The 13,555-nt window shown below is 37.5% G+C and overlaps 1 protein-coding gene across 3 annotated transcripts in view; it reads left to right on the top strand.

Annotated features, from left to right (window-relative positions):
- Window positions 1-13,555, top strand: part of LOC309802706 (myosin-IIIa) — a 128,409-nt gene that overhangs the window by 20,649 nt on the left and 94,205 nt on the right. For all 3 annotated transcript variants that reach the window (XM_082618464.1, XM_082618465.1, XM_082618466.1), the window contains 2 exons: window positions 11,771-11,875; window positions 12,474-12,573. In XM_082618464.1, coding sequence (XP_082474590.1) covers window positions 11,771-11,875; window positions 12,474-12,573 — 205 coding nt within the window. The remainder of the gene's footprint in view (window positions 1-11,770; window positions 11,876-12,473; window positions 12,574-13,555) is intronic.

The raw sequence follows: 13,555 nt of genomic DNA, 5'->3' as shown, positions 1-13,555 counted from the left end.
TTAAAACAAAGCAAAACTTTTACTCATCTCAACATAATTACCTAAGTAATAGAATATAAATTATGAACTTAAACCATTTTGCCTTAAATTAATGGTGAATTGTAAAGAATTTACTTCATACTTGTGTTTGTGTATGTGAGATGCAATGCTCTGCAAATCCTTAATGCAGTCTTGAATAAAATTTTGTATATTTATATCCTTCAGAACATTTTCAGTAATGCATCTTTAATTTTTTTCCATGTTGAATCATTGGAAAATTAGCATTTGAAGATACAGGTGTTCTGCCTAATGTAGGCCTAAATGGGCAAGGACACAAGGTACAGATCTTTGCCCAGAGTTTAAAAATATTGAATGAGATCAGTCACTGTCTTTTATGCCTAACATTCGTATTCTAATTATATTGTCATTTCTCAGTATAATCACTTGGAGTTAGGTGTGAGTTGGAGACTCCTGATCATAGTTAAATGTTCTTTTGAGAGAGCAGAAAAGATTGATTAAAATGCTTTTGGAACATCAGGTACAAGCAAAGTGGCTTCCTGATATAATGAATCAGCAGAGACTTAACAGCTTCTTTGAACTTTGTCCTTATATTTTATTATCAGATGGAGGTATAGGAAATATCCCTAAAAGGCTTGAGAAAAAAGAATAAATGGTAGTTTATTAAAATAGTATTTCAGGAATCTGACCTATTTGCACTTACAAAGTGGGGGAAAAACATAGAGAAAGCAAGAGTTGGCAAACTGTATGTAAGGTAATTGATTTGCATATGCAAATTAGACTAATTATATATACACATAAGTGGCTAGATGTACAATTACCTGATTTATAAACATGAATGGTGCAGGTGCTGCTTTAGGGGCACTTTCAGGAAAATTGGCTTGTGGCATAAATACTTTATTCTACAAAATGACTACTAATTATACCTCTTATCATAATAAAGCCCCAATAAATTATTCTGCATGAGGGTACCAAAAGGATGGCCAAAGAGGGGCTGTGGTGTTACCCAGAGAGTCGTGCTAACAATCTAGGCTTCTGATGTGAATCTACATAAAGAAGGTGTGTCCTGGAGGGGCTGAGCCATCAGTAGTATCCCTTGTTATCAGCCTGGCATGTGCAGGGGGGCCGTACCAGCTTAGACAAACTCCTGCCCAGAGATTTTTCATCTTGAAAAATCATTTTATTTATATTTCGATCCAGAACTGAAATTCTAAGAAGGGGAATACTTGCTCAGATTTTACTGGGTAGTCTGTTTTTTCTGTTATTTAGTTGTGATTTTTGAATTATTGCTTTCACTTTGATACAATTTTTCTTCTTCCTGTTTTTTTCTTTCATTTTGTTACACTGTAAATTTTTGAGCATTAATGATATACAGGCCTCTGTTTAGGAATTATTTCCTTCTACATTCTCTGTATATTCATTTTCAGAACATACAGAAGCGCACTAGTTGCTAGCTCTCTGAAATTCCAGTTACACATTTGTAATGAAACTACCTAAGAGAAGGGGTAGAAAGTTTTCTTTTGTGGGAACTGATTTTTTTGCGAAATGTCTATGGGAATTTTTCTTGTTACTTAGTATTCTAGGTTTTCCTAATGATGTCAGCATAAACGGAGAACTGATGTATTTTTTTTTTTACTTATGCTTCATTTTGAAATACCAGACTTATATTAATTTTTGCTTATTGCTATCATATCTCTTGACTGACCTGCTTTGTAAAATGTACATACCTCTTTTGCTTAGTGTTTCCGTTAATTCCTGGCATCTCCTGTGGAGGATCAGGGGCTGGATGTAGGCGGGGCTCGGGGGAGGTCGCTAGGTTTCTGCATCTGATTATCACTAAACTGGGAGACTAAAAAACAGAGTCAAAATTGAGTTAAATCAGTCTGGTATTAAGCACTTGCTACTGATGAGCTCGAAGGGCAAAATTGTAATTTACCCTTTCTTGGTTGGATGGACAGCAACACCTTAAGTACTTGAGGAATACAGTCTTCTGTCTCAGAGTCTATTTGTCTAGTATGTCCTCAGCCATAGTGGCTGTGAAAAGATGGCCTCTGTCATTGTGTGTGTCTGTGTGTGTGTGCGTGCATGCATAAGTGTCTAGGACTAAAGTTTATTCATCCAGTCATTTATTAATTCCATAAATATTATCTGTTACTTTGGGCCAGGCATTTTGGTAGGGTCTGGGCATTCAGTGGAGAACAAGACAAACTCTAATCCTGGGGCTTAGAGTCTAATGGTGCAGAAAGACGATTTAAAACTAAATAGGCAAATTAAATAATTACATATTATTATTGATACTATGAAGAATATAAATGGGGTGCTAATAAAGAATGAAAAAGAAGATCTTTTAAGAAAAGAAAGGTGAAAGAAGGCCTAGCTGAGTAGGTAACATTTTAAGCCTCCACCTGAAAAAAAAAAAAAGCAGGACACTTCTGGTACATTTGTTCTTTAATATATACTCCAGATACTCTGATAAGACTCATCCCCATCTCAAACCCACTGAAGCAGAAACCCAAGAATGAGTTTTAGGAAACTAGTTTTTTTTTTTTTTTTTTTTTTTTTTTTGCAGTACGCGGGCCTCTCACTGTTGTGGCCTCTCCCATTGCGGAGCACAGGCTCCGGACGCGCAGGCTCAGCAGCCATGGCTCACGGGCCCAGCCGTGCCGTGGCATGTGGGATCTTCCCGGACCGGGACATGAACCCGTGTCCCCTGCATCGGCAGGCAGACTCTCAACCACTGCACCACCAGGGAAGCCCGGAAACTAGTTTTTTAAACAAGTACTAAGGTGATTCTTATCAAAGGAAAGTTTGGAAAACACTGCCAGAGCTTCTCAAATTTCAGCATGCATAGAAATAATCTGGGACTTCTGCTTCTGGCCATGACAGTAACTTGCATCATTGCGTGGTTGTACCATAAATAACTAGAAAACTGCATAAAGTATATTTTTAAAAACACAACAATTTTCAAACACTGGGAAAGAGACAGCTTAAGACTATGACATTGAGAAAAGGAAATAAACAAGAGGAACACTACAATTATCTCATCTTTAATCTTGGAGGCAGTTTCCAGACCACGGGCCTAAGGAGGACATTCCCAAGGAGATCACAGCTATCTTGCTGAACTGAAAATCTTGGGGAGGCAGAAGTGGCTGTAATTTTCAAAGAAGGGAGAGTTAAGCAGGAAAAACGCTCCAGAAATCTGCATAGGGATTCCCTTGAGTCTTTAACTGAAACCAAGCTGGAAATATATAGGGCAAGATTTCAGGCAGTTGGGCAAAGAACAATTACGAGGGTAAGAATTACTGAAAAGCAGTAATCTGAACAACTGCTGGAGTTTGTGCAGGGTTGAAAGATGCTTGAGTTCTGATCAGCCAAATTGGGAATCTTTGTTGAACCCCTGAGGCACTTAGTAGAGACCCTCCAGAAAGGTTATGCATTAAAGGGAGGGCTAGACTCACCCTAGAATAAGAACTTCCCTTGGCCTCCCATAAGAAGTTCCAAAACAGGGCTTGAAATGTTCAGGTTGGTCCACAAGTAGATTAACTGCCTGACAGAATAAAATTGAACATTCATTAACATTCATTCATGAACATTCATTAAGGGAAGACAAGATCTGAACATTCAAATGTAAAATTAGTCAAGTCCATCATTTAATAAAAAATTATTAGATATGTGAAGAAGCAGGAAAAGGTGACCCATCGTCAGAATAAAAATCAGTCAAAAGAATCAGACCCAAGAATAAGCAGGATAATGGAATTAGCAGATAAAGACTTTAAAACAGTTGTTATCACAGCGTTCAAGGATTTCAAAAGGAAAACATGAACATAATGTTGAAAGAAATGAAAACTATAGAAAAGAACTGAATGGAGCTTCTAGAATAGAAAAATACAATATGTGTAGTGAAAAATATATAGTATTGAGTTTAACAGCAGCTTAGACCTGTGAAAGAAAAGATCAGTGAATTTGAAGACCGGAAAATAGAAGCTGTCTAAACAGAGCACAGACAGACAAAAAAGGGAAAAAGACCCCTGTGACTTATGGGACATTATCTAGTATTCTAAACTGTGTGTAATTTCAGTCCAAGAGCAGTACAGGGGCGGGGGGCAGAGATACAGTATTTAAATAAATGATGGCTGAAATTTTTCTGAATTTGGTAAACACTAAAAAAGTCACAGATCTAAGAAGCTCAAAATCCCTCTTGTAGGATGAACAAAGAAAACCACACTAAGATACGTCACAAACAAGGTGCTGAACACTAATAATGAAGAGAACATTATAAAAGCACCAAGAGGACGTGTAGGGGTCAGAGAGAAGCCTGGTCACTGATCTGTCCTCCAGTGCAGTGCAATGGTATATTTAAAACATTGAAAGGCTTTCAACTTAGAAATCTGTATACAGTGAAAACGTTATTCATGAATGAAGGCAAAATAAAGACATGTTTTCATCAAAGGAAAAGCATTTACCATCAGAGACCTGCACCATAAAAATGTGGAATAAAGTTTTCAGGCTGAAGGAAAATGACCTCATATAGAAACTCAGACCTGCAAAAAGAAACCGTAATTATAATTGTGTATTGTGGGGTCATTACATGCAGAATTAAAATGTCTAACAACAATAGCAGAGGGGCAGGAGCGGAAACATGGAAAGGTACGGCCTTAAGGGTCTTACATTACTTATGAAGTGGTATAGTGTTATTTCAAGGCATATTCTGTTACGGTAAAGATGCATATTGTGGGCTTCCCTGGTGGCGCAGTGGTTGAGAGTCCGCCTGCCGATGCAGGGGACACGGGTTCGTGCCCCGGTCCGGGAAGATCCCACATGCCGCGGAGCGGCTGGGCCCGTGAGCCATGGCCGCTGAGCCTGCGCGTCCGGAGCCCGTGCTTCACAACGGGAGAGGCCACAACACTGAGAGGCCCGCGTACCGCAAAAAAAAAAAAAAAAAAAAAAAAAGATGCATATTGTAAACGCTAAAGCAACCACTAAAAATAAAATGAAAAAGTACACTTAATAAGCCTATAGAGGACAAAGTGAAATACTACAAATATTAGTTGTGTTCTTAAATGTTACTTCATTTGCTGTACATCCTTACAATTTCCAAAGACTGTAACTCATTGTTTATTTTTGTAACTTTCACCGGTTATACTGGGGAATGAGTCCACAGAGTTCTTCACACTGTCATTCTGGGGAAAAAAATGAATCCTATGAAATCTTTAAGAAAGAAATAATCAGTCTTGTTGACTCATTTATGAGGGCAACATTATACTGACAAAAGAAGACAAAGATATTACAAGAAAAGAAAATATATTTTGACATTTCACATGAACACATTTGGAAAAAATCTTTCCCAAAATATTAACAAATTGAATCCAGTAATATATAAAAACGTTAATATGTTATGACTGAATGGGATTGATCCCAGGAATGCAATTTTATTAAAACACTAAAATAAGTTTGTTAAACATTAAAATTTATTGCATCATAATTCACTGTATTAATGGAATCAAAGAGAAAAAAATCAATAAAAACGTGTCAAAATTCAACAGCCATTTGTGATAAACAATCTCAGCACTCTAGGAATAGATGGAAATTTCACCTAACAAAGTGCATCTACCCAATTTTACTTATAAAGTGTGCAAAAAAAGTTTGGACTCTTTGCAAAAGCATATATATAATATGTTTAATATCTTTATTTTAGGGGGAAATTCAAATTAAAACCACAATGAAACTATAGTACACACCCACTAAAATGACTAAAATTTAAAAGACTTATAATACCCAGTATTGGTGAGGTTGTGGAGCAAATTGAACTTTTACACATTACTTTGGCAGTGTGAAATGGTGCAGTTACCCTGCAAGCAATACAGCCGAGTCTTATAATATTACACCCACAGTTACCAAAAACTTCACGTGTAGGTGTTTGCTAAAAATTGGTTTCTATAAAAAGACTGAAACGCTTTTATAAAATGAGCAAAGTAAAAACTTGAATGAGTGTTAGAAAATGAGAGTTTCTGCTTTGTGGCCTCACATGGGATATGGTCAGACTAAGCGAAGCGTCTTAGAGCATTCTTAGAATAAACGAAAAACAATGAAGAACAGCAAAAGTCAGAAATGCCAACTGCAGAAGTCAGTAGTCCTTTTCCAGAAATTCGAGTAAAAATCTCATATCTCTCCTAACACAGTGAAGACAGAATACACTTTGAAAACTTATAAAAGCTGTGTTTGGAAGTGAGTTGTAATGATCTGTTCAGAGAATATCATCCCTTTTGATTTAGATTATTGGGTTTTTTTTCATGTTTGACTACAGCCTAGGGAGAGAATTCATTCTCACTGTTGCTCTGTTCTTTCATTAGTGTGGCTCTGGCTTAAGAAAATTATACTTCAATTTTGTTCCGTGAAAGAACATTAAGGCCCTGTTATAGCATTGTGCTGCAAAGCTACACTTAAGGGTTTTCTGGTCCCCTATTACAAATCCCCCTTTTAACCTATCTTGGTGATTTAAGAATTGCATAGGGTTAACATGATGCAGTTCATTCCTCTGGGTGCAGTTCTTTTTAAATGGAAACATAACGGTCATTTTCATTTTTTATGATCTATTGCTTAATTCAACATTTGCATTTCCTTTAATATATTTTAATCCTTCACATTCATTTAAAAACAAATGTACTAAAGTAATTTTTTTTACTTTATTCATATATGAAAGGCATTTTATGTTAATTGAACAAAAGTAAATTTCATCCTAGAGCATATTTGAAATGTTGCTAATTCTGAACGAGGATTTAGAATATCCATGGTGATATCTCATCTTGGGCATCTTTAGGAAGAGGTCAACCACAAGTTAACTTGTGGTTTATTGACATTTGCTCCCTATGGTCTGTTTAATAATTTCTTTTTCGTTTTAATCTACCTCTTCTTGAAGTTTCATTCAAAAGACCCCTTTCCATTCTGAAAATTAAACCACTATTCCTGCTTAGGCAGCAGCCAAATAGTAGAATAATTAGTTTCTAAGAAGACCCTGTAAGGGGTCTGACATAACTTGGAGTAATTTTGTATGCTCCTTCATTGTTAGTTTAGGACCTTTTCGAATATTCTTGATGTTAGCAGCTAGATTTTAAAAAATTAATAGATTTTATTTTTTTGAACAGGTTTAGGTTTATGGAAAAAATGAGTGGAAAGTTCAAAGAGTTTCCATAAATCCCCCTCACTAACTTTTCCCTATTATTAACATCTTGCATTGGTATGGTACATTTGTTACAGTTGGTGAGACAATAATGATACATTATTATTAACTAAAGTCCATAGTTTACATTAGGGTTAATTCTCTGTGTTGTACATTTTACAGATATTTTAAAGACTTTATTTTTTAGCATAGTTTTAGAGTCACAGAAAAATTGAGAGGGAGGTACAGAGATTTCTCATATGTCCCCTGCCCTCACACATGCATAGACTCCCCCATTATCTACATTTCTTATCAGAGTGGTGCATTTGTTACAATTGATGAACGTACACTGACACATCAGTACCATCCAAGGTCCACAGTTTCCATTAGGGTTCACTCTTGGTGGTATACTTTTTATGGATTTTGACAAATAAATAATGACCTGTATCCACCATTACAATATCATATAGACTTGTTTCACTGCCCTAAAAAATCCTCTGTGCTCCATCTGGTCATTCTTCCCTTTCTCTTCCCTGAACCCTATTAATCATTGATCTTTTTACAGTATCCATAGTCTTGCCTTTTCCAGAATGTCATATAGTTGGAATCATACAGTATGTAGCATTTTCAAATTGCCTTCTTTCACTTAACAATATGCATTTAAGATTCCCCTATTCCTTGTGTTGGTAACTAGGTTTTAAACTCAATTCAGAGTCATATTTTCTGTTTTCTGGGCACCTTTGAATAATAGAAAAGTGTTCTGTAACAATTGGGCATCCATATATAATCCATACCTAACACATGTACAAAAATTAACTCAAAATGGATTATAGACCTACCTATATGTGGAACCTAAAACTATAAAACTTCCTGAAGGAATTATAGAAGAAAAAATTTTTGACCTTGGGTTAGGCAAACATTTTCTTGATGTGACATAAAAAACACTTTCCGTAAAAATTTTAACATGATAAATTTAGAACTTCTGCTTTTCAAAAGACACTTAAAATAAAAGGTCAAGCCACAAACTGGGAGAAAGGACTTGTATTCAACATATATAAAGAACTCTTAAAACTCAATAATAAAAAAAAATTAAAAATGAACCAAAAATTTGAACACTTCACCAAAGAAAGTAAATGGATAGCAAATACATACATGAAAAGATGGTCAATGAAATTAGTCATTAGACAAACTCAAATCAATATCACATGAGATCCATTTAGAGTGGCTTTTTAAAAAGTCACAATGTCAACTGCTGACGAGGATGTGGAGCAGCTGGAACTCTTGTTCACTGCTAGTGGGAATGCAGAATGGTACAGCCACTTTGGGAAATAGTTTAGCAAATACCTAGAAGGTCAAACATATGACCGATAGGACCCAACAATTCCCAACAGCAATGAAAACCATATTCATGGAAAAGCCTATTATGCAAATGTTTACAGTGGTTTTGCTCATAATTGCCAAAAACTGGAAACAACTCAAAGGTCTTTCAATTAATGAATGGATAAACAAACAGTGGTTTATCTATTTAGTGGAATACTCAGCATTAAAGAAGGAATGACTAACATTAAAATAGCATTAAAGAAGGAATGTACAGCAACAAAGATGAATCTCAGATTCATGGTGCCAAATCAAAGGAGTTAGACTTAATGGGCTACACACCTTATGACTCAATCTGTATGACATTTCTGCGAAGACAAAATCATAGGGGCAGAAAAGAGATTAGTGCTTGCCAGGGGCTGAGGGCGAGGTTTGACTACAAAGAGACAGGAGGGTAGATTTTTGTGTGATGGAGTTGTTCTATATCTTGACTGTGGTTGTGGTTACATGACTAATATATTTGTCAGTACTCAGAATTGTATGCTAAATTGGATGAATTTTATTGTATGTAAATTATGCCTCAATATACCTTACTTAAAAAAAAAACTAAAGTGTATATCACAAAGAATCCTGTATTCTCAACTTTACTAGTTGGGGAAAATAACTATGTCAAAGAAATTTTGATACCAGAAAGTGGTATTTGAGCTTCTTAGTGCAAACTCTATGATCGCATTAGTTCTTTTTCCAATTATTATCTTATTTCCTGCACATTTCTTTTTTTTTAAAAAAATTATTTATTTATTTATTTATTTATGGCTGTGTTGGGTTTTCGTTGCTGCATGTGGGCTTTCTCTAGTTGTGGTGAGCAGGGGCTACTCTTCCTTGCGGTGAGCAGGGGCTTCACATTGCGGTGGCTTCTCTTGTTGCAGAGCACAGGCTCTAGGCACGAGGCCTCAGTAGTTGTGGCTTGCGGGCTCTAGAGCACAGGCTCAGTAGTTGAGGCGCACAGGCCCAGTTGCTCCGTGGCATGTGGGATCTTCCCGGACCAGGGCTCGAACCCATGTCCTCTGCATCAGCAGGTGGATTCTTAACCACTGCCCCACCAGGGAAGCCTCGTCCTGCACATTTCTTTATGGCTCCTTTATTCTCCCTGTAAGATCCTAGCTGTTTACTCTTGAATTAACATAATAGTCAATCACAGAAGATGCAGCAAAGAGGCCACACTTTGGAGACATAGGAAAAGCCACTCAGTTACCCTGAAATGAATTTTGGAAATTTAAAAACTGGCCCTAAAACGTGGTTCTCTTAAATAAGTGCTCTGCAGTTTAAAGGACTCAATTTCTTTTCAGTCAATTTTTAAAAAATTAATTAATTAATTAATTAATTATTTTTTTTTTTGGCTGTGTTGGGTCTTCGTTTCTGTGCGAGGGCTTTCTCCAGTTGCGGCAAGTTGGGGCCACTCTTCATCGCGGTGCGTGGGCCTCTCACTGTCGCGGCCTCTCCCGTTGTGGAGCACAGGCTCCAGACGCGCAGGCTCAGTAGTTGTGGTTCACAGGCTTAGTTGCTCCGCGGCATGTGGGATCTTCCCAAACCAGGGCTCGAACCCGTGTCCCCTGCATTGGCAGGCAGATTCTTAACCACTGCACCACCAGGGAAGACCTCTTTTCAGTCAATTTTGAATAATTTTGTGAACCAATTTTGCTGGGCCACAGAGGAGGCACTGTGACCCTGTATTGTGCTGTCAGGACAGCACACTCTTCTTCTTATCCAGTTAAAAGGTGTTCCCTTTTCTGCAGAAGAAAATGCTGGTTTGGGAGTGCTAGGGCTGCACTGATTCTTGTAGAAGATGAAAGTTTTCTTTGAATGTAGAAAGACACCAGTTATAAAAGGAGTTGCATCTAAGTGTTCATTTGTGAGTTCGTGTTTAGATTTTAAACACACTTACAAAAACAATATTACGCATGATGGCTAGATTGACCAGCCAGCCCAGACCTCCTTTTGGGGGATCATGACATGTCATGATTAAATGTAAGGCTGGACTCTAAAGTCAGGCTGTCCAAGTTGAGGTCTTCGCTCTGTCACTACTGTGTGATCTTTTCCAAGTTACCTTAGCATTTTGTGCCTCACTTTCCCAATCCTTAGTATGGAGATGCTAATAATTCCTACTTCACAGAGTGGTGAGATACACAGGTAATGCATGTAAATGGATTAGAAATGTGCTAGCTTAAAGGATGTGCCCAACACAGCTGTTATTATCTAATCTATAATGTATCAGAAGTGTTCAGGCATCCAATAAAATCTAATCACTGTGTTAGAAAAAAGTTTGAGAGAAAGTGTGTTCAGTATTTTAGATGAGGGTGTCAGGAATACACTTCCTCTCACCTTTGTTCTCTACCTCCATTTAGGTCAGTAGAGTCAGGGGAATGCCAGGCTCTTAGTTTGCAGGCACTGAGGTGTCAGAGGAGGCCCCATAGTTCAGGGTAAGGGCAAGGAAACCATGGACCAGAGCCCTGGGAGGAGAGACAGATCTGACAGCAAAGGCTAATGGATCAGACCTTAGGGGATCATGGGGTCAAAGCTTTGTTGGGACCATTTACCTAGTTATCTCCCCTCTCATGTTCCACTGCTAACGTCAGTGTTTCTCTCTTCTGAGAATACACAGCCCCTTTGAAAGTTTACTGTGGGACTTCATGTTACCTAACTTCAGAGAAAACTGGATGTGAAAAATTCCCCTACCATGCCCCTCCCTCTTGTTTTCCTCTAAGATTCCTCTACTCTTGGGAGGTGTGGAGAGAGGAAGCTAGGGAACATGACACGTAAAACAGTTTTCGAAAATAGTATTTGTAACCCTTACTTCAGCACACTCTGAAGTTTTACCAGAAGGGAGGTATGTTTTTAAATTAATGCACATATGAAACAGTATATAGCCATGGATTGAGGTCACATTGCACTATTAATTAAACTAACAGGAATCAAGAATGCTTTTAAGCCCTAGATCTTAAAATTTGAGATTAATTTATAGAATCATAATTCTTATCCTTAAATTTAAAAGCCAAGCCCAATGCTTCTCCAGATTCTCTTCTAAAAAATAATTCATATGGAAAATGTGTTCCAATAATTAACTGTACACTAGTACAAGTTTATATCTTCATTTCATTTATGAAACCATAAAATGATGGGAATAATTGTTTGAAACAAAAAATTAGAACAGTTTTTTCAAACGTTTTGAGAAAACCTTTTATAGCAAGTACTTAAAATGTCGTATCATTTTATTATCTATCTTGAAATATTCTTTTATAGCTGTGCAACGGAGGATCAGTGACAGATCTTGTGAAAGGATTTCTGAAGAAGGGCAAAAGAATGAGTGAGCCCATCATTGCCTATATTTTACGTGAAGCGCTGTTGGTAAGACGGTTTAAATTGTTCACGCATTAATTAGAAGGCAGTTCCCGTTAAAGAAAAAGTGAGGATCCTATTTTTAGCAAAACATCACTACATTAGTATTTATCGATGCAAGAGTAAGATGCAAAATGTGAAATGTTTAGCAGAACTAATTCCTTTTTTCCATTAGAGATCTACCCTCCTTGTGTCAACAGAGACCTGAGTTTTGACCTCCTAGGTATATTTCTGAGATTATGGCAAAGGTAGATAATGTGTATTTTTACTACTAGTTAGGTTTTTATTTGCTATTATTTATTTATTTATTCCTTTAACAGCCATTATTTCAAATGAGTGTATAGAATGTTTTCTTCTGTTGAGATCAGCACATTTTAAATAAACTGTTTGCTAAGGGCTAAGGAGTATGCACTGTTTTTTTGAATTTTTATATAGTCCAAAGTGGAAATGATATACTTTGATTTGACTAACTCAATGTGAAACATTTAAGAACCTTTGTTAATTTTAACATGTGTTTCCTATTGCTTTTGTATAAATGCATCCATCTGAAAAATGTGTTTTTGATGCTTTCTTTAAAAGTCACTATGTATTTATTTCCCTCTTCTAGGGACTTCAGCATTTGCATAACAACAAAACTATCCACCGTGATATAAAAGGAAATAACATCCTATTAACCATCGAAGGCGGAGTTAAACTCGTAGATTTTGGTAGGTTTTGTTTGAAATGCATGGATTTGGGCCGCAAAATGACGCGTATGATGTGATTTGATCATTTTCCGTCAGCCTTGCTTTTGTAGGCATTGAAAGAGAAAAAACCAGTATCTCACTGAGGTAGGAAAGTTGCAGAGATTTTTAAAAATTTGGCAAATGAGAGATCCCCAGAAGAAAGAGTGACTTCTTTCAAGTCAGCCATTGTGTGCCTGTAACACTCCTGCAGCCGTATGTGTGGTTGATTCTCTGAAATAGACGGGCTCCAAATAATCACACTAAGTCTAAATGGTAAGCCCACGGCCCTTACTATTGATTGCTTTCCTGATGGGCAGATGCCCAAATCCAGGATTCTGAGACATGAGGGGAAATCTTCAAATGTCTCTGGGAAAACGTTTTCCCTCCTAAGAGGGCAGCACAAGTAAAGATGGTCTCTTTCTTGCTTGGGACCTTCTGTGTCTTATTGAGTTGCCTGCAGCCACCTTGTTCTATCCTGAGGTGTTCCATCCCAAGTGGAAAGGCAGCCCTGCGGGACGGGAAGAAGGAGGGTCCTTGGTGACATAATCCAGCCACTAAATCAACTGACTTTGAAACCTCCCCTATCTCTGGACCTTCTGTCATGTGAGATAACACATTTCCATATTGACTGAGCCAGTTGGGAGTGTCGGTGTCAGAGCCAGAGGCACTGTCGCTGACACCTCTGCTCCTCCTTCTCCAGTTGTGACAGTGGTGTCTCCCCCGTCTCACTGGGTCCCCACTAACACACGACACCCGTGAGAGTGGGCAGCGTTATTCTAGGACATCTCAGTATCCTTGTCATCCTCCCCTGCCTGCACTCAGGCTGGGTAAGGTGTCTCTCCTTGTGTTTCTGTGCCCTGTATATTTCTCCATTTCTGTGTTTATCACATAAGATTATAATGGTCTATTTGGTCTTTATATGTAGATAAAGATACTTAGGCTCACAGATAGACAGGGTCATTAA

Source organism: Mesoplodon mirus (assembly GCF_964341445.2).
Source record: "Mesoplodon mirus genome assembly, chromosome: 4".
NCBI lineage: Eukaryota > Metazoa > Chordata > Mammalia > Artiodactyla > Ziphiidae > Mesoplodon > Mesoplodon mirus.
Note: the sequence above shows the minus strand (reverse complement) of the source record. Positions and strands in the feature narration are given on the sequence as shown.